Source organism: Bombyx mori, chromosome 12 (assembly GCF_030269925.1).
Source record: "Bombyx mori chromosome 12, ASM3026992v2".
NCBI lineage: Eukaryota > Metazoa > Arthropoda > Insecta > Lepidoptera > Bombycidae > Bombyx > Bombyx mori.
In genome coordinates this window covers 15,975,699-15,998,593 of record NC_085118.1, presented here as the reverse complement: position 1 = coordinate 15,998,593, position 22,895 = coordinate 15,975,699, and the positions used below count along the sequence as shown (strand labels likewise).

At 36.4% G+C, this 22,895-nt stretch overlaps 2 protein-coding genes and 1 pseudogene across 3 annotated transcripts in view; 1 reads left to right on the top strand and 2 right to left on the bottom strand.

Annotated features, from left to right (window-relative positions):
- LOC101743724 (CUGBP Elav-like family member 4) overlaps positions 1–22,895 on the top strand; it is a 798,506-nt gene that overhangs the window by 262,485 nt on the left and 513,126 nt on the right. The gene's annotated exons all lie outside the window — the stretch shown is intronic.
- On the bottom strand, positions 10,531–17,882 carry LOC101740861 (parkin coregulated gene protein homolog). Its single transcript, XM_004924659.5, has 5 exons — positions 17,580–17,882; positions 16,245–16,399; positions 14,755–14,926; positions 13,779–13,928; positions 10,531–11,369 (listed from the first exon to the last, which is right to left on the bottom strand). Exons 1-5 carry the CDS (start codon positions 17,713–17,715, stop codon positions 11,209–11,211), a joined length of 774 nt encoding a protein of 257 aa, XP_004924716.1. The 5' UTR covers positions 17,716–17,882; the 3' UTR covers positions 10,531–11,208.
- LOC119629335 (U6 spliceosomal RNA) lies at positions 20,895–20,978 on the bottom strand (annotated as a pseudogene).

Sequence of the window (22,895 nt, the reverse complement as noted above, 5' to 3'; positions counted from 1 at the left end):
TATTCATTCAAATTTATTCTAAAACCTTCAAAGTATGCTCATTTAGGAACGATACACTTACGCCCACGAATAATCCAATCATCAAAATATTTTAAGCGATTTTTTTTCGGGGCAATTTTCAGTGAACGTTGCGAATTATGCCTTCTAACGGGTGCTACAAAGTGGTAATTTGAACAGGAAGTAGTTTGTTGGAGCCATATCTGCTGTATTCACAGCTTATTAGTTGGTTACTTGATAGTATTTAAGTTGAGTTTGGTTGAGTTTTTGGTCCAAAAATTCTTTCACAATGATCTTTCCACAAATGTATATATAAAAAGCAAGTAGACCTGTTTGATACTCGAATGTTTTTTTAAGGTAAGGTAATCGAACTTACAACGCTCGGCTTAGCACTCGGGAGCGTATTACTAGTTTTTTAAGATCAAGATCGCAAGACGTACTGTAAAAGAAAAAAAAAAGGATAGATTTCTATATTACGTAGCTAGTTTTTAAATTCTATATAAGCACACGATATCTGCTTCCAACGTATTCTCACGTACTTCGGTCACATCGCTCGTAGAGACCCTGATAACTCAACGTAGTTGGTCAGGTTAACGGGAGAAGATCTCGCGGACGCTCACTTACGCGATGGGCTGATCTGGTAAAGACGCTCACCAACCTACCAATAACCGAGGCTATAAGTCTGCCAGGGGTAGGAAGACGTAGGAAAGCATAGTACATTGAATGGTCAACATTTCAAACTAGACACGACCTTTAGCAATGAAAAGATCGACTCAGAAGAAGAAGAAGCACACGAATACACGGCGCTCGGTATAGTTCAGTCTAAAAACATCATAATAACTTTATCGTTTAGTTGGTTTTAAAATACATATAAAATGTATTCATTTTTTTATTATTTATTAATGTGACTAATATGACAATTGTCGTAACTGTACGACTATCCATACTTAGCCAGCCAACGTCGATGTCACGAGCCAGCAAATGAATATTTTACGGCAGTTGAAACTATTCTCAAATGCAGTGGAGTACGAGGATGCTTGCGATCTAAAGAACTCCTATTTGATCACAGTTCAATTAAAGCATCCTCCTCCTCGCGTCGTTTTCCTCATTACTGAGGGTCGAGACTCCCCCGCTGCATCAGTTTCTCCCATACGACTTCCCTCCATCTGCCGCGATCTTTTGCTTCATGAAGGGCATTATGGAAATTGATGCTCAGAGAAGATCGTACTTGGTCCGACCATCTCGTGGGACTGCGTCCTCTGGGACGTTTGCCATCTACCTTTCCTGTCACCATCAGCTGTTCCAGATTGTGACCCTCTTAAATTCTCCCAATGAAAGCATATTCGTTGATTAATATTAAATTCAGTTTGTCAGAAACAAACTACTGAAACTGACAACCCTCAACCTCATTTCTTGAGGCTGGTGGCGGCATTTACTTTGTCTACGGGCTTAGGTTAGGTGGAAGATTTAAAAAGGTGCTTCATAATTTCGTATATTATCCTATTAAAGCCCTGCTTCAGAAATCAGACAACGTCTAATAAAAAAAAAAAGTAGATAGACACAAATAAATATATAAATAATTAATGAAACAAAACTAACAACAATAACTGTAGTGCGAATTAAGATTAAAAAGTTGTAATTTAACAAGTGCAACAATAACGGCTTGTACAGTTGCGGTCGAAATAAATCGTAGCCTGCGCCATCTCTGTAGCTCTCTTCCACTTAAAACGTCCGATGATTACACTGTAGCGTAATTTCTGATAGAAAGATATTACAAATTTTTACCAGTGTTACTTAAATGATACCTTTCTGAATCGGTGTGAATAAGTGACGCGCGTGATGTTTGTGAACTCTAGCATCGTGTTCTTAGGGCCGAAAATTCATGATATTGTCAATGCCACCTTGATCAATATCACTCGCTCCTTAGAAGATCTTCCCTTTATCGTATACCTACAATCTTAATTGTGAGCGGTGCTAGGCATAGCGACTATTGTACCCTTGGCAATGTTCCCTATCGCGACTACTTAGGATAGGAATTCAAGACACCGATTATTCAAAATTCAATTGGTACTTTGATCTTATATCTGACTGACTCGGTGGTACAGTAATTAGCGCTCCTAATTATTGCGCTGAGGGCCATAAGTTCGATTCCCACATGGGATAAACATTGTGTGATTAATATGTTTGTTTTTTCTTTATCTGTGTGTTCAATATCTACACATGTATAAATATTTAAACATATTTAACTATATTTATCAGTCTTTTATACCCGTAACACAGGACATACTGATTTGGGGCCTGATAACTAAGTGAGTAGTTAAAAAAACTCAAGGTGTGTTGGTAACATTCGCACTATGATTTTTATGGTTTGCGATGATCCCTGGTATTAAAATAAATGCTTAGCATCAAACAGACTGTGCTTCTCAAACCACAGCCCATAAACAATTATGTTTTACTCTTAATCTATACTGTTTTCCATAAATAGAGCTTACTTATTTAATTCGGAAAACATATTTAAAAATTCAACTTCAATCCATAAACCGATATCGTATTCTTAATCTATAGGTATACTAATATTATAAAGAGGAAAGATTTGTTTGTTTGTTTGTATCCGAAAAGTCCGAAACTACTGAACCGATTTGAAAAATTCTTTCACTGTTTGGAAGTTACACTATTCCCGAGTGACATAAGCTATAATGTTTTTTGAAAAAAATTAGGGATCCTTACTAAAACTCTAATAATGTAACCCAAGGTGTAAAAAATTACCTAAAATATTCTTTACATCGCGTGCCCTGCGAAAGCTATTGATGATAGAATAAAATAATGCACTACGACTTTGTAGCATACATTATTATTTACAAAAAGTATCACGACAGCATATCTCTCGCTATTGCCGCAATAAGTGTTCTTTTATTCAAAAAAAAACAAAACAACGTCAAATATCGTTGAATTTTTTGTTAAAGACCCGAGCGGAGCCGGAGCGGGCCGCTTGTTGAAAAATAAAATTCTAATATCGAACTTTACCTGTATTTGTTACGGTACGGTGTAACAAACGCCCGGCTCGGACTATTTTACAGCATCGCCTAGACAAATTTCGAAGCGAGATAAGAAAGAAACAGGACAAAGCCGCATTAAGGGGAAGCTTGCGGCGTTTAATGCGGATTAAAGGGGAACAGATGACCGTGCAAAGGGATTAGTTTTAGGCCAAGATAATGATAATTAAATGAAATTTTCGGCTTTCAGGATCGAGCCGTGTTGCATGAGCTTACGCATCACGAAATTAAAATTCATTGCGTATTTATTTAGTTATATAGTTATAGTAACATTTATGTTACAAAAAAACGTTTTTTTTTATTGTCCTTGTAGGCAGACGAGCATACGGCTCACTTGATGGTGAGTGGCTACCGTCGCCCATGGAAATGCCAGGGGTATAACCAAGCCGCTGTTTACCGTTAAAAATAGCTTTGTGGTTCAATTTATAATTGGAATTTCGAAGCTAGTATTTTAAGTTTGCGTAGATGATCAAACAAAATCATTTACCCAACTGATAATGTGATTTCATTAACCAATAGATGCTACACCATTCCATTCGATTCCATTCCCACATCGGACATCTGCCCAAAATGATTTGCTTTCTTTCTGGGTTTTAAATATCTATATTATTATTTTTTGTTTATTATAGCTTAGGTGGGCGGACGAGCTCACGGCCCACCTGGTATTAAGTGGTACTGGAGCGCATAGACAGCTACGACGTAAATGCCGACGTAAATGCGACGTAATTTGTGGAAGTCCATAGAAGTTTTAAAAGGTACATAAATATGAAAATGCTCGGAATTAAATAAAAACTAACAATTTTGTTTTTTCTTTGATGTGTCCCCCGTCGGACGGATTCCTTTTGTTTTTTTTAAGTTTATTATATACAACAGTTTAGGTCTTTTATTTATCGATTGAGGCACAACGAAGTCTGCCGGGTTAGCTAGTAGTGAATAAATATTTGGGGCTTAATTCATCATCTGGTGGTAGATAATAGGTGGTAGGTATCATTACTGGTGGTAGGACCTCTTGTGAGTCCGCGCGGGTAGGTACCACCACCCCGCCTATTTCCGCCGTGAAGCAGTAATGCGTTTCGGTTCGAAGGGTGGGGTAGCCGTTGTAACTATACTGAGACCTTAGAACTTATATCTCGAGGTGGGTGGCGCATTTACGTTGTAGATGTCTATGGGCTCCAGTAACCACTTAACATCAGGTGGGCTGTGAGCTCGTTCATGCATCAAAGCAATAAAAAAAAAACACTGTTTATTTGTTTTTTGGTGTACAATAAAGAATACTCTCGCTCTCTCTCTATAATAAAAACCATATAAGTTTTGTAAATAAATATCATCGATATACAAACCCACGTCTGTTCCAGTTAGTAGAATCTCCCCGTTTACATCCTCAATATTCAATAAAGCGGAAAATGTAAGTCTTTCCGCAGCCGACTCATTTCCACGCCGATGTTTAGTTCCCGGACGGGCTGGGAATCGAATTCGCGACGACGCAATGTTTCCGGTCGTGCGAACACTCAACAATGTGTGAGAGTTTTATCTTTTTTTGAAAACATCATTATTACAGCGAATTTAGGTTGACAAGGTGCTCAGAGGACAGCACGTATCTGGATTTAATGGCGACTAAATTCTTAAAAAAAATCGAAGGAATAACTTCTTTTTATGGGTGGACGAGTTCACAGCCCACCTGGTGTTAAGTGGTTACTGGAGCCCATAGACATCTACAACGTAAATGCGCCACCTACCTTGAGATATGAGTTCTAAGGTCTCAGTATAGTTACAACGGCTGCCCCACCCTTCAAATCTAAACACATTACTGCTTCACGGCAGAAATAGGCAGAGTGGTGGTACCTACCCGTGCGGACTCACAAGTGTTTTAATAATAAGTAGGAGCAAATTAAGCACGGTCATTTAGCACCAATTTAGGATTCCCTGTATTATGAGTCTGGTACACACTCTGGAAACCACGACACCCGATGCATAAGTCAGAGACGCTAACCACTGCACCATCAAACAGTCATCAGTTATATAATATGTATATTGAAAGAGTGAAAATCGGAAAGAAAAATCGAATCTAATTACGAATCGATAGAGCTAAGCGACAAGAGATCGCCAAGGTTACTAGTCATCAAAGTTATATAATTTTTAAGTTAATGCAGGCAAGATAACCTAAATTTTTTTCTTTATTTTATTATAATTTATTTTTGTTTAAACTGCACAAATGCTTTGCGATAGAAATAGATGGTTGTAATCTCACGATAAATTCTAACTTAAGTTACTGTATATCTAATCTTTGCTGGTTTTAATTTAATTTTATGTTAATGTTTAACTATTAGATTGATGTTACTAGCGAAAGAATGAGAGGCAATTCAGTTATACTATAAAACTTGAAAATATAATAACTTAAAAAAGTGAAAATGTAATAAGTTAAATCTATTTAAAAATCCGGTATCTAGTATATCAAAATGCAGAAAGAGAACTGAAACCACTCAGCTGAGTAACGTTTTTCAATTAAATTTCCATAAATATGCTTCATTTTATTTGTTATGTTTTTTCTACTAGTCCGTTCAATTAGTGTAAAATTGCATCGCATCAAAACTGTAACGTCTGCAGTACCAGTTTTTGAAAAAGGAAAGAAGTCTTTGTGCTTAACGGTTTGAACGGTGATTTTCATAAAACAACTAACTGATACATACAACCTTTTGTATAGTTTTTGAATGGTATGGTATTGGAAAATATTGAGTCTTAATACAATACGAGTTTTACGTTTTGTTTGCTTTTCATTTTAAAATTGTTACTACAAGTATTTTTTGTTTCATTGCTTTTAGTTTAATCACTATGCATTTCATGCCCATTTTTATGAACATAGCTTGATTGAATGTCGATGGCCTAGCTGATCCTAAGAGTTTTCTTCCACTCATAGACACCAGCATATTTTAATCAAACAAACAAACAGAATCAATCACGAAGGTCTTAGATGTCGTTTGAAAGACATTATGTGGTCCTGGAAATACATCTCGTAGCCAGAACTCATCACCACTGTTCACCTCAAAACAGGAGATGAAAGTCTCATTGCCATTTTAATATAGCTGACCTTTTCACCTAAATGGCATCTATAGAATTACCTATGGTATTTACAGTACAATACGGTACTACTGTCAGTTGAATCACAGACGGAAGTATTGGAAGAATTTGGAAAAGGTAATTGAGGAATCAATACTACTGCTAGGATTGAGTTTGAGTAAGACAAGAAGATTGGCTAGGAGATGTCGTAGCAGGTGGAGGTGGCTAGGGCTATATACTCATATCCCATTATGAACGATCAGGTAGACTCATATTAGTAGTATCTTATGGCTTTAACGGGTTGTGAGCCATGTCCTTTTCTTTCTATTGTGGTAAACCCTAACTACTGAAACTACTTCCAGAAATGTCATCGCAAAAAAAAAGACGGATCTCATTGCAACAGGATTTATAATTATTATCTTGTCTTTGAACGAACGCAAAAATTTGACTTTAGTTTTAAGTCTAAAGTCAGATTTTTGCGTTCATAAAATCATGCGATGGAACCTTATACGATTTAATCTAATAGGCTTGGAAATGCTAAGTACGGTTTCAGAATATAGATGATGAATGTATTTAGAACGAAGACTATTTTCAACTACCTTCGAAGGCGAATGTATACCATGGTCGTCGGTTATGGACATCAGTCGTTTACAGAGGCACGGTATTGCTTTTCTTAAAAGACGAGGAAACATCGTGAGGGAAAGACTCTGAAAAGGGTGCAGTGCTTACAAGCAGTAAAGATGGGCGCTACTCTGGGGTTCGGTGGTGAAAGTTTAACACTATTATCGAAATTATACTCTTGACCGTAGTGATCTTTGCGATACAATCGTTATATAAAACTATCAAGAAAAAAGTTACAAGAAAAACATAATATCCTAAAAGAAATATCTTTAAGCCTATCCTTTTTTCATATCAATGTCAGTACAGGTCACCCGGAGACCTCACGTCAGATCAAAGTCACGGGTCAAAAAATGTATAAATATTAATATAAATTGAGCTCAAGTCCGAAGGCTTCGTACTACATTTATCAGCTTGCTGCAGACGCGGTCTGGTTCCAAGACGACACCTTTTTAGTAGCCCGACATTTATAAAGGAGGTACCCAGACATAAATATATGCTAGATGTGATTGTGTGAACAAATTCATTGTTGAATTTAAAACTGTAATTTTTTCTTTGTTAATGATATAATAATGATATAAGGCTCATATTCTGTTATAAAGCGATTACCATTTTTTAACCGACTTCAAAAAAGGAGAAGGTTTGTTTTTGGTATGTTTTTTTTGTTTGTTACCTCATAACTTTTTACTCCATGAATCGATTTTGATGATTCTTTTTTTATTACAAAGCTGACGCTTCAACTGTCGTCCCATTTCAATTTAGTCCAATTCTGATAACGGTATCCACGAGAAAACCATATAAGCCTTAAATTTGCATTAAGTACGTGTGCCACAAATAGATGAATAACTCAATAACTCAATATCACGCCAACCGATTTCGATGATTATTGTTTTTAGTTATTTATTTTAGAATATCTTTTTTTCTATTTGAAGTCGGTTTTTGTTAAAGCATGTCTATTTACAACTATTTATTTAATGTTGCTATTATTATTTGTTCGAAGGTTTAATTATATTGGAATAAAAACAGTACTATCCTATCTTATCTTACTTCTTACGTTGCAACCGAAATAAGCACAAAGAAGGTTTTTTTTCTTCAATCACCCTGTAGCTATCGTCAGTAGCATAGTGAAATGGTTATATTTCAATATGTCATTTCTTTAATACTAAAATTTCTCACACTGGCTTCAATTAAGTTAAAAAACCTGCTTTCCTTCTTCTTCCTTCTCCTTATTTCTTTTTAAAAATCGGAATATTGTGAGAAACATAATCTTAAATAACTTCAAATGTTAAAAGTCGCATCCATTATTTTATATCAATGCAAGAAATGACTTTAAGACTGAAATAATTTATCTTGGGAGCAATCAAGACGGTAATTTTAGCAAGGAGCTCGTTCTGAAACTATTCGACTGTACTTCCAAGTTTTAATATTGTCGGACAAATTAGTTTTTTTTTTTTTGCGTACCTGAATTTATATATTTGCAGACTACGGATTTATTAAGGTTTTTTGTGTGAACTCTTGCTTAATATTTACACAAATCGTGCCCCTATCTTTTTTTTTTATTATTGCCGTGTAGGCAGACGAGCATACGGCCCACCTGATGGTGAGTGGTTACCGTCGCTCATGGACGTCAGCAATGCCAAATCTATTCTAAGTTTTCTTTCTTTGTTATCTTTATTGTTATTAAGTCGACACGCTTAATAAAAAAAAGTGCAAATATCTTCAGCTTGCAGATACAGATTGGTTTAAGCTCATTAAAATGTTACAAACATTAAAAATAGCATTGTTAACATTATAATCTGTACCCATATTAAAAATAATAATAAATGAAATCAATAAAATATTTGCAAGACTAGTTTATTGAGATAATTCTTAACAGTGTCTTTTTCATACAATTTTGTTCCTCTCACATTTACCATTTGAGTGAGTGTGTGAATCAAAACGTGAAGGATCAATAGCTTTTGAGCTTTAGAGCTTCGATGTCACGTAGTTCATATTATGAGAAAGATACGATATTTTGAAGTTTCATCGTGGTCTTTAGAGCCTTCTAGAGTTTATTAGTACGAAATATAAGTTTTCCACCACCATCCCGTTTATTTCTGCCGTGAAGCAGTAATGCGTTTCGGTTTGAAGGGTGGGTAGCCGTTGTAAATATACTGACTTAGAACTTATATCTCAAGGTGGGTGGCACATACACGTTGTAAATGTAATGGGCTCCAGTAACTACTTAACGCCAGCTGGGCTGTAAGATTGTCTATCCATCTAAGCACTAAATAAATAAAATATAAAGTTAAAGGTCCTGGTTTAAAAAAATATCAATTATTGATTAATCGTTATCTGAAAAGTCTGTCTAAGTCATTAACAAGCTACGTATATTAATTGATTTTGTAAACTTTCGGAGTAGTCATAATTTATCAAAACTCGGCATTTTCATAAACATTCTCACCTCAAATCTCTTCTCACTCAAGGATCGTTGATGCAATTTTACAGCCAAATTACGTCGATGGTACCGTGAGGGGTGGAAAGCGTGAAACTTAAGCCGTACTCCTCTGAAGCTGCAGGCGACGATTTAATTTCGACAGATACCGAATTCGACGTAGATATGGGCGAGCATGTTAAGATGCCGACTAATAGCCAAATGCACAAAATTTGGGATTAGAGAAATAATAGGGGTTAAAGTATGAAATTGCCGTTCTGTCGTAATAGGTACTTCGAATTGACATAGAACCTTCATGGTTTGAGATTTTTCAGTAAAACTTTTATATCAGATGTTTTCACTTTAGTCCGTAGCTCTTATCACCGACTCCTTTTTAAATTATCCGGCTATGAAATGAGCTCCCCTCCACGGTGTTTCCCGAGAGCTATGACATGTCCTTCTTCAAACGAGGCTTGTGGAGAGTATTAAACGGTAGGCAGCGACTTGGCTCTGCCCCTGGCATTGCTGAGCGTCCATGAGCGACGGTAACCGCTCACCATCAGGCCGTATGCTCGTCTGCCTATACGGCAATAAAAAAAACTATATTTTACTGTTTATTTTCGTAGTGTTCCTATAACCTTTTAACGCTAAGCAATCCGTGGGCTAATCTGCGATACACGTGTCCGAACTCAAAGCTATTGAATGTTTTAAAATTCATCCCCAAATTCTGATCCAGCATCCCTAACATCATGCAATGCAAATTGCATGCATGCGTGGCTCTGAATTCTGGTTGCCAGGCTGTAAATTGCTTTTGCCCGGCTGATCTAAACATTGACTGCAGGGACCCTTTTGATAAAGCCGCTCCACTGTTTAACTTAGTGGGCAGAGACTATTGATTGGATCCAGGCTTAGCACGAGATTGATCGTCGCAGATTTCAAGAGCACCTACTAGAAACTCTCATTTGTTATCCTCTTATGCAGTATCCAAAATGTATGTATGTTTGTATTTTTATTTTAATGTATAGATGGGTGGACGAGCTCGCACCCCACTTGGTGTTAAGTGGTTACCGGAGCCAATAGACATATACTACGTAAGTGCGGCCACCCACCTTTCTTCCTGGAGGTAGAACCTCTTGTGAGTCCGCACGGGTGGGTACCACCACCCCGCCTATTTCTGCCGTGAAGCAGTAATGCGTTTCGGTTTGAAGGGTGGGGCAGCCGTTGTAACTATATTGAGACCTTAGAACTCATATCTTTCCGGTATCAGTCTATCCCCAGTCTGTTCCGGTATCAGCTGGTGTAAATCACCAATTATTTGGGTAAATATGTATAACTATACGAAGTATACGAATGACAATGATGTCGGAATCATTGAAGGAAATTTAAAATAAAATATTTTTCACAACCAATTTATTATTAAATAAAAACATTCGTAAAAAGCGTATCAAACAAAACTTACTAAAACTAATAACAGTTTTTAAACATAATTTTAATTATAAATTATAATATTGCAATACAGAATCACAGTACAATCATTATTATCATTAAATTATTTTACATCATTCATTTACTTTCGATCTGTTAACAAGGCTCGTCTACTTTTTACAGAATTTAATGGTTCGTTCCTTTATCATATACAATAAATTTCGAAGAAAACTTTGAAAGGATCCTCTGAATTCGATGAATTTATAATTTTGTTCATGCTGCTCCTACAAGTATTGTTTAAAAATAAAATAAAAAATCGTGAATTTTTTTCGATGTTAACATTAAAACCTAAGCAATACTGTAATTAGTTTAGCAGTAAAAACTTATTACGTCATAAGACTAGTACTTAGTGAATTAACAGTGAAAAAAACATACTTGAGCGAAACAATATTAATATTCAAGCAATTCACGAATTTCTCATCAACAAAAAAAAATGATTCGAAAATACCTATTTTCATTTTACGTCGCAAATTTTAAATTTATCAACAAACTAGGCTGTAGCTAATAAATTATAGTAGTAAAAAAAAATCGTCAGCATCGATTGCTCACATAATAAAAATTGCTCACGCAAAAAAAAAAAGAACCATGCTAATTCAAAACGCAAGACTCGTAGGTCGGTATCATGTATTTAATGTTTATGAATGCGTCCGGACCACCGTAGCGTTCCAATATCTGCAGCGTGTCCTCGATGAGGTCGCCAACGTTCTCGCCCCTCGTCGTCGTGTGATCGATACCGGACCCCATGTTTCCTAAGAACATAGCCTTAAGTAGAATAGAGCTGAGATTCTTTATGAATACAGACAAATATAATCATCGCCTTAAGAATTAGGCACCCAACGTACGCGTATCAAGAGATGCGAAGTTCAAATCAATATAGTAGATCTAAGTTTTTATTTATTTATTGCTTAGATAAGTGGATGAGCTCACAGCCCACCTGATTTTAAGTGGTCGCTGGAGCCCATAGACATCCACAACGTAAATGCGCCACCCACCTTAAGATATAAGTTCTAAGATCTCAAGTACAGTTACAACTGCTGCCCCACCCTTCAAACCGAAACGCATTACTGCTTGACGGCAGAAATAGGCGTGGTGGTGGTACCTACCCGCGCGGACTCACAAGAGGTCCTATCACCAGTAAGTTCGACATTATCATAGTAATTCCTATCTTTAGAGTGTCATAGAAATAAGCATGTCCACATCACAGCACTACTAGTAAAAAGCTAAAATTGTATCTGAAAATATTTGTACGATTCCCAACGATACTTTTGGTTGGAATCTCGACAGCGTCTATATTGGTTACACGGTTTCGCATCTCAATTGACTGCCATCAATCATTCTCGGCGCTCAAAATAATTGACACGCGCGAACGCCAGACGTCGACATATTGTTTTCGACCTAATAGACTTGTCAGAACATCCCGAGTAGATTAATTACAAAAGTAAAATAGTGTGGGGCACGTAAAATCGATATTGTTTGAAATAAAAACGGAATACTCAAATCGCAACACTTTTCACATATTTTGAAGCAACCTTAAATATTTATATAGAGCAAAAATACATTGAAATATTTCATATATTAATTATTTTGAACGAAAATCAGTAATAACTTAATTTTTATTAAATCAATAACTTCCTTATTTAAAGGAATTTTAAGGGACAATGAAAATGTGTTTTCGACATTTAAACCAACGTCGCAGATCTAATAATTTATTATTTTTTGAGAAAGTCAAAGAAATAAAATCTACAATGCCATAAAGACACATCAAAAAACATTGTTAGCACAGTAAATCGGGTTACGATATGTCCCCACGTCCCTAAACGTTGTTGTATCAGTACGGTGTCCTCAGTGTGAGTTTTTAACGTTCTCGATAACGTAAAAGTTAACTGATTTCGTGTCACGTCACACGAGCGGCGTGCCACTCAACGTGGTCTGACACCTGACCGCGCATTGTTACGGGAATTCGACGAACCCCATCGGCTACCGGTTTTTGTTCAATGCGTATTGCAGACGAGCGATTTGAAAATAGCATTTATATCCTTTTCATTGTTAAAGAAAGTTACATGGGTGCTGTAGCTATTGATTGGACAAATTCAGAAATTTGTAAAGAAATTTGGCTCATATCAACTTTGTTTTTTTATATAAATATTTTAAGTGCTTATTTTGTTAATTAAAAATTTTAAATTTAACACTATTCCCGGTCATTCCAGATGTATTATTAATACTATTTATCGCGATAATTAAGACCATTAAGTTTATTATTTTATAACTAACTTTGAAAATTGAAAAAGATGAAAAATTATTATAATTGCATTTTCTATCAATAGCATTTTCAAATTGGAAAGATTTCAATAACTATCGCAAAGGTATTTCTCAAGCATTCCAATAAATTTTATCGAAACGACTTTTTCATCGCCCGTGTGCTTAGAACGGTTGCAGCCCATTTTCTTTTGTTGCAAAATAGTTGCGGCTGGGGTGTCATGTGCTCGCCATGTTTCGCTCATTTCGCGACAAGGTAGCGTTTCGGGAATTGTTTGTCGTTAAAGGTTGCTTGAACATTTAACAAGTGCCATACCATCTTCAGGATTTTTTATTGCTTTATTTAATTATGGATAAGATTATTTATTTTATGACCTAGATAGATAGAGTAACAGAAGGAGTAGTCGCAAAGGTCCTGATTTTACACGGCTTGCGCGACTTGGTTTGACTCTCATTTTTGGTTTGGACAGTTCATAGTACCGTGTATTCTGAATTTACTTTCCTGTTTGTTTCTACCAAGAATCAATATTGGGTTACTTTACATCAAATTACATAATATAAACTGCTTGAACTATCAACAATATAATGCCGTGACACGAGGTAAACATAGATAAATTTCCCAGAAACAATAATATAAAAAAAAAAAAATATATGTCAGAAACTTTTCATTAATAAGATGAGCCACTGACTTACTGCTAATATTTATTAACAAACAATTTAAGCATTGATAATAAACATCAGTAGTAAAATGGTATTGTTGTAGTAATAGTTATAGTAAAACAAATACTACAACTTAGTAATATTATTCGTAACCGTAAAATATTTATAAACTCGGAATATTTCAATTGAAAATAATAAAGAAGGGCTTTACAATATTTTAAATCTAGTAGATTAGTACTTACGATTTCTGTCCTTAAACAAGTTTAATACCGGTAGGATCTGTCTGTAGTAAGGGACAAGGGCTTCACCAACCCTATCAGACCCCGTCACAATCATTTGAATGCATTTTAGGGCGTGACAGATGACTGCAGGGCGCTTCGTCGCCAAGGCATCTAAAATTGCAAACTTGAATTAGGAGTAGAGCTTTAGTGGTTTTTAATGGTTTTAGTGGGTTAGGGTTAAATAGATGACTGATTACAAATAATTGAAAATTAACTTGAAACCACCTGTGATGTGTTTGTACGTTAAGATCTTCGTGTCTGGGTTTTGTTAAAAAAATTAGTCTTCTATCTTTGAAAGTCGTCGTGGCTTAAAGAATAAGACGTCCGGTGCGTTCGTGTTGAGCGATGCACCGGTGTTCGAATCTCAAGCGGGTACCATTTTTTCTAATGAAATACGTACTCAACAAATGTTCGCGATTGTCTTCCACGGTGAAGGAATAGCATCGAGTATAAAAATCAAACCCGCAATTATAATTTGCGTAATTACTGGTGATAGGACCTCTTGTGAGTCCGCGCGGGTAGGTACCACCACCCTGGCTATTTCTGCCGTGAAGCAGTAATGCGTTTCGGTTTGAACGGTGGGGCAGCCGTTGTAACTATACTGAGACCTTAGAACTCATATCTCAAGGTGGGTGGCGGCATTTACGTTGTAGATATCTATGGGCTCCAGTAACCAAATAACACCAGGTACGGTATAGGTGCATATCTTCAGGCTATCTATACCGTGTTATTTTATTAGCTCCCGCTCCTGACAACTGATGCATTTTGTTACAATCAAAAGCAGATTAAATGGCGAATTGTTACTGTTGTTCTCGGACATCAGCTATCCAATATTTTACTCGCTGGTCAAAAATGAATAACGTCCTTCTTCAAACGCTGTAACCACTCACCCCGGAATGGGCTGGGCCTCTTAAACAAATAAAAAACCGGCACTTACTTTTTATGGGAATGATTAGCTGCGGGACTACGGGAAGTATCTTGTACGAGCCTTTAGTCACGAGGTCATGAATACCACGTTCGACGATGAAGCTGTAAGGATAAGTGCCCTCGGCTAGGCCGTCAAAGAACATCGGCAGGTAGTGATGGAAGTCCAGTTTCTCTATGGGAACCTAAGGGAGAATATGAATGGTTCGAAAGTGAATTAATACCCTATACAGCGAGCTACACATTTTTTTTTCAGATCGCATCCAAAACGAAATATGAATTTATTATCGTAGCCTATACCTATATATGCCATTACGCTAATGACACAAACATCAAACAACCGTAAGACTACATCGACGATTTCAGTCGCGTCTTAAAAATAATAATGAACTATAATCTTACTTAATCTATACTCTATAGTCTATACGAATATATAAATCTACAGTGGTTTTTACGGATGTTCCGTTATAACTACTGATTCGCGCATTCGATTGACTTAAAATTTCGTATCATTGTAGAAAATACATGTACTTAATGGATAGGCTAATATTTATATGAGTATTGGACTCCCTAATAATAATGACAATAACTAATAATGTTAGTTTTAAATGCCCAGCGAAGCGGGCGAGTACGGCTAGTATTATATAGTTTTCCTATTTGTGTCAAAGACTAGACCCTCTGTGCCTCACTCGGTTTCATCAGCATAAATTTACCCACACATCTTGCGAGTTGACTACATCACATTTTCTTTTTATATTTTTTATTGATATAGAACTTACAACCCAGCTGACAACAAATAGCTTTCAAAGCCCACAGATACCATACCAACAAAGCCGATATACCCTAAGATACGAGCCCAAGGTTTCAGTTCTGGTGACACAGTCGTTAGACTGTCCCTCTCGGAAGGATTATTTCATCAGAAGCAGGGTTGATAGTAGTACCCATCCATGCAGACTCATTTTGCGCTCTATAACCAGTAGATGCTGATAACCTTCTTTTTTATTCCTTATATTATGGTTACCGGAGCCCACAGACATCTACAACGTAAATGCCGCCACCCATCTTGAGATATAAGTTCTAAGGTCTCAGTATAGTTACAACGACTGCCCCATCCTTCAAACCGAAACGCATTACTGCTTCACGACTGTCACGGTACGCTGATATTATAATACTCTGAGGACGACGGTACAAAACCAGAAAACTCAAACACGCTTTCTAAGAAACAAAACTAATATAATAATCATTAGATTCATTCATCCTTTCTATTTTCAGGAGTATTTAATAGCTCCCTACATTTTGCCACTTGACCGCCATATTGTTTCCTTTTAAAACAAATCTCTAATAATAGCGATCATGAAAATTCAACAATAGATTAAAATACGCCTCATGGCATAGGCTATGCTATAGTCAATAGTATTTTCAACTATAATGTACTCCAATTTTTCAACCGCCTTTCCCAGTTAGTCTTACAGTACCAGAATAAAACACATTGAGGTTAACAACCTTCCAAGCCAATTGTTTTCCGGTAATAGTGAACTCGATGCAGACGGGAAATTCGCCTCTTTGATAACATTTTCTGAACATCGTCGGTCTCGGAGGCAGGGGATCGAAGACGCCACATTTTGGAGGTGGCACTACTTTTGTGTTCTTTTGTAATGCTGAAACAAACAGACGTTATAGGAACCTTTTTTATTTAAATCATACAGTGGCAAGCGAAACAGTGGCTACACACAAATCTTATTATGGAAACAATGCCCACTTTAGATTTTGTTTTACTATTAGATTATATCTATAGAAAAACTGCATATATTAGTTTCTTTTTTATTTATTTATGTACACACAATAAACAAGACATTTTTTTTTTTTTTTTTAACAACTAAGAGGCCAACGAGCAAGACGGGTCACCTGATGGTAAGTGATTCACCGCCGCCCACGGTCACCAGCGTTTACGCCAGTGCGTTGCCTACCCTTCAGATAAGAATATGCTCTTTTCTTGAATAACCCAATGTCGCAGTTGTTGGGGAAGACCGCTGATGGCAACGAATTCCAGAGATTTACTGTGCGTGGCAGAAAACTGTTTTTAAAACGCATTGTAGTCGCCAACGCCAACCATCCAGATGGTGCGGATGATAGTTCCGGCGAAACGATCGGTTGCGAAAATCAGCGGCTTCTATTAAATTGAACAACTCCTCGGAACACTCCCCATTGTAAATTCTAAAGACATAGGACAAAGTAATAGGAAAATAATGTACAAAGGCACTGCTTATTTCTTTAAGAAATCTCTTCCAGCAGACCTGCGAGAGGATTATGAGAATAATAATTAAAAGTGATGAGTGTGTGTAGAACAGCTAAAATAATAAATACAACATGAGAATTATAGTAATGCTCGTACACATAGCAAATATTGTTGGCAAATATTGTTATTAGTATAATTATGAAAAAAATATAAATTTTCATTTTTAAAGCAAAGTATATTTATTTAGCTTTTCCAAGCTGTAGTCATATGAACTGTTATATGATTTAATCTAATGGTACATATTATTGTATTTATTTGTCAAACAGCTTATTTCTATGAAAGTCGGCTTTGAAAATGGCTATTTAAGCATTTCCAATGAACAAAATTATTTTAGTTATATATTATGGTCCAGTGTACCCGAAACGCCTGGAAATTCCAGATCTGGAAGCGCATTTAGGGGGAGGACAGCTTTCGAAAACATTGAGAATCTACCGAATGCTTCCGTGTATACATTATCCACTATCCACGACAAAAGTGCTGAGATCAAGATGACAGAAGCATTTGAAAATCGTATTTAAATATTACCAAAATATTCCTCTAACCTTGTATCGTAAAAGCCGGAACGATTCTTGGCTTCCTCGTCTTATAGCCATAAGGATAATTAGGGCTCGGTTTCTTCAGAGAATTCCTGAAATCCTTTCCGCAGCTCTGTGGCACACAGGGCGGCAACAGAACCATTTTAGCGATAATAAATCAAAAAAACATGATACACAGTGTAAAAACGTCTCAAGCAAATAATCTGATAATATCGATCTAAAATGTTGACACAAGTAATAAAATAAGAAGGTAAATTTGTTCAAGGGCCGGCCTCCGATTCTGATTGTTTATTTTGCAACATGAGCGTTGCTTGGCAACCGGGGCATATCGATTGGGCGACGGTAGCGCCGCGGGGTAGCTACCGCCGAACCTCATGAAAACATACGGGATGATTTTGTGAGTGAGACAGTTGCGTTTTATTCAACAAACGGGCCCGTTATGAGACCAGACAAACGCATATTCGCATGTGCAAATATTACGTTTAATATCACACCTATCATTTTGCGTTGAATGATATTAGTCGGTTACCGGAGCCCACAGATATCAGACGTGAACGCCGCAAAATACCTTGATACATGAGGTTGATTTCTCAATTATATTGTAGGTATGCCACACGTAAAATAGTAGCGCACGACTTTTCAGCTTTATTATTTTGTTTAAAGTCGTTTACATCGCTTTTATCATGTAACATCAATTGCAATTTTTTTTTGGATAAAACTGTAGAATGAAGCTTCACATCAAGCTATCTGTTGTAATTCGTAGTCATTCTCAGATTGTAATACTGTAGAGGCCTGCAATATATTTTGTATTCATCTGAATGCTATAATCACTTCAAACTTTTATCGTAAAGCGGAAAACCTAACCATTTAAATATTAGGCGGATTGAGTTGGTGCAGAATATACAAATAACATATTTTTGTATGTATATTTTTTTAGAATAGGTATGTATGTAATGAGGGGTTTTGTTACAAATTGTATTTATTTTGTTATACCATTTAAAATATATCGAAATCATTGATTGCCAGGATTGAATAAAAATGTGTGTTTTCCTAAAGCAAGTAATATTAATAAGCCCGCAGTTATTAACCGAATCAATTCATGTACATTCCACTCGCCTTAGGCGCGGTCCACGCCGCAGAATTATATTAGCGGAGAGGACTTTTATTACATTTTAATATAAGGTATTCCCTCAATATCTTCTATTCGGAGAAAATCATCTGAATTTTGATCGGTATTCGCTTTCATTGTATATGGGCACAGATGAGTTAAACTTTTTAGACGTTGACCAGAATTACAGTTTTACGTTTTGATACAGTTTGTTTTTATTTAATTTATCGAAATTGATTGGGATTTTTATTTTTTTTAATTTTTAAAGTCGATAAATTTAATGAACATTTATTAAGCAATATTAGACGTTACTAATTTTATCCAAAGGATTTCAGTCATTCATGTTTCATTAAAACTGCTAATATTTTATACAAAAGTAGGGATGTTCTAAAAAAAGTCTAGCTTATTAAGAGTATTTAATTAATAATTTTCACCTTTTTTATCAGATTTCACTTCTTAACTAACATTTCAATTATCAAGCACTATGCCATCTTCCAAGGAATTTTAATTATAAATAAAAAAAAAAAGGATCATATTCAATAGAGCTTCTCTACAATATAATGTATACAAAGGCAAAGGAAGGAAAATTTCCAATAATTCACAAAACCAAAAACATTTCATGAAGATACTTTGAAATCAAAATATAATGAAATGCGAAACCCCAGCAATGCAATTCATTCGAAAATTAACGTGATTTTCCGATGTGATAAAATTTTCCAAGACTGCTTATGTTGATAGAACTGACAATACCTTTGTGTGTAAAAGTATTTTTTTTTTCAACCACATATCATTTATAGCTGCTACACTGGGATATAATTTATGAAAATATTTGTTACGAAAATAGATTCTTATCGGTCGATATAAGGTGAGCCCGCACTGGTTCCAAGTGCGGGACAGACATTAAGCAACTTAAACTTTAACCTCATATTTCAGGACGTACAGCAGCATTTGCTTTATGGAGTCTACGGGTTCCGTAGTGATTTATGTCAGATGATCCCTAAACATGTCTGCCCATTGTAAGCAATAAAATGTCACCAATACTTTATTTATTCTACAGTTGTTTTATTGACCCGTATGTACAACTACAAGTACACAACGAGGTTGTGGAGTTATATATCGAAGTTACATTAAATTTGGTTGTTCTATATTTAAATTCGGACACATTTATTTCTATGCTACAATATATATATTTTTTTTATTGGCATAAAAATACATTAAGTTTGTTTTGCATGAGATTGACATTAAAATTTATGAGAGGCCATTATAATGACATAGATACGTTTTTAGTGTAACGTTTTTAGTGCAATCTAATAAAACAGAGTGTCGGTCGGTATTGGACTGCTTTTTTTTAAAAACAAAATTCCCTATTTAATCATAGGTTGCCTATAGGGCTATTCTAATAACGCGCGGACGGGTAGGCAAGCTCACGGCCTGAATTAAGAGAATTTGCTAACACTGGCTCTAGCAAAAGCATTGTTTCGTTGAACATAAAAAAAAAACACCACGCTGCAACGCAAAACAATGACTAAGCCATTGTGAACACTCCGAAAAATAATCTTCTTCTTATCAGCCCACAGACGTCCACTACTGGACATAGTATTAGGCCTCTTCCAAGCCACGCCACAAAAACCGGTCTAGCGCTGTCTGGCGGATCCCCGTGAATCTCAATAGATCGTCGGTCTATCTTGTGGGAGGCCTACCCACGCTACTTCTTCCGGTGCGCGAAATCTATATATATAAAAATGAATTGCTGTTCGTTAGTCTCGATAAAACTCGAGAACGGCTAGACCGATTTGGCTAATTTTGGTCTTAAATTATTTGTGGAAGTCCAGAGAAGCTTTAAAAGGTAGATAAATATGAAAATGCTCGGAAATAAATAAAAATAACAATTTTGTTTTTCCTTTGATGTGTCCTCCCCGTCGTACGGATTCCTTTTGTTTCCGCTCCCTCCACTTAGCGTACGCCAGATGACGCGCAGCACGCCTCCACCGACCGACAGCCGACGGGCCGGGCGTCCGTTCCCGACTCAGGGACTGTGTCCTGCGCCGGTATACCGCAGCTGCTACCTCGGCCTCGAGATCCCAAGGAAGGGAACCGGCGAGGGCGCAGGCGACCTCCCGGGAGATCGTACGGTACCCCCTGATGACCCTCACCGCGAGCACCCGCTGAGCTCGTAGCAGCAAAGCTGCATTGCGCGCGGAGAGTGCGGGCGAAATAATGTGGAACGCTTCACGATTTTGCGTGTCATCTTCTCTGTATCGTTCCAATTTTAGTATATGTACTGCCAAAGCAAGTACACTCACAAGAGGTCCTACCACTAGTACAAATTAGATTGTTAACAAAGGCTATCTTATCTTATCTTATTAGCCTGAAGTTGCAGCGTCACATTATGATCATCCTACGGAGCCCTCTGGTTATTTGAAAACGAACTTTTTTTTAAATACATAATCGAATATCGGATAGCACCGACCGTTATTAACGATCGCGCCGCAGAGTTTAAAAGCATTAAACCGACTCGCGTCCGTCCGCAACCGGTGACATAAAAATCTTCATAATACCGACGACCGTATCAATATTAAATTCTGTACTATGCTCTCAGGGGCGCGCTACGAGGAACTGAGTTTGATATTAATGTCCCAATGAAAAGCGGTGTCATATAACGTCTCCATAAATACTGATTTAACTATTCATTTATATTTGATTAATGTTTTAACGGGTAGCAATTTCTCACCTATTTTTGAGGTCAAGCAGAAATATATTTAAACTTTGAAGTTTGAGGTGAGGAACCTATGATGGCATGTTGTTTAAAAATGATGAAGTCGATGATTTATAGTAGAAAAGTAGTAAGGTAGTTTGTTCATAAATTCTATTGAATAGTTTATTAAACAATTGTTGCTCTACCGTTCAATTGTTGTCCAATATTTCTGCCGTGAGACAGTAAATGCAGTTCGGTTTAAAGGGTGGGACAGCCGTAACTATACTGAGACCTTAGAACTTATATCTCAAGGTGGGTGGCGCATTTACGTTGCAGATGTTTTTTTTTTTATTGCTTCTATGAGTGGACGAGCTCACAGCCCACCTGGTGTTAAGTGGTTACTGGAACCCTTAGACATCTACAACGTAAATGCGCCACTCATCTTGAGATAGAAGTTCTAAGGTCTCAAGTATAGTTACAACGACTGCTCCGCCCTTCAAACCGAAACGCATTACTGCTTTACGGCAGAAATAGGCAAGCTATGGGCTCTGGTAACCACTTAACACCAGCTGATCCGTGAGCTCGTCCACCCATCTAAGCAATAAAAAATATGCATCGCGAGACACACGATAATATATTTTGTTTAATACTTTCAAGAATATCTATTGCTGTTGTATATTTTGATCGCTTTAGAATTGTTTAATTGTTGAAGGTTCAATTATAATCAGAACCCGATCGGTTAATGTGAGTTCAATCTGTGGGTACCCCTATCCCAATAGCCGCTGCCGCGAAATGGTAATATTTTAAACTCATATCAGGTAATATAGATTATAGATGGTATTTATAGTGTTTTGGATTCCTATAACAGCTTAATACCACAAGGACTGTGTAATAGATTTAAATTACTGCAATAAGTAGAACTGTGGTGCCGATGTTATTATAATAATTGCGTTTACCCCTATATAAGGCACGTGCTGTATATCAATAATCTCAAATTCACAAGCAATTTCCTCAATCAATATCAACACTTGCAATTATGTACTAAATCTATAAATATATTAATACGTGAAGCGAAAACGTTGTATCCCTTTTTACGAAAATTGCGCGGACGGAGGAGTATGATATTTTCCACACTTATAGAGAATATAGAGAATAAGTGCACAATGCTAATATTTTGTAAAATAATACATAAAAGATAAATTAAATCAATCAAGAAAACATTACACACACTACCATGTATTTGACATACACACGCATGCATACTATTTATTTATTGTCAAACTTTTGTTCTTGACGTCTGTGGTCAAATTGAGAATAGATTAAATATTGTTTGTCTTTATTAATATTTTCCTATAGTGTAGTCTTGGCGTTGAAAATACAATCATAATAGTGTACAAACTTACAATTCCAATGAATTATAGTCGAATTTCGAATACTGCGGGACCTCTAGTTATAATAATTGCGTTTACCCCTATATAAAGCACGCGCTGTATATCAATAATCTCAAATTCACAAGCAA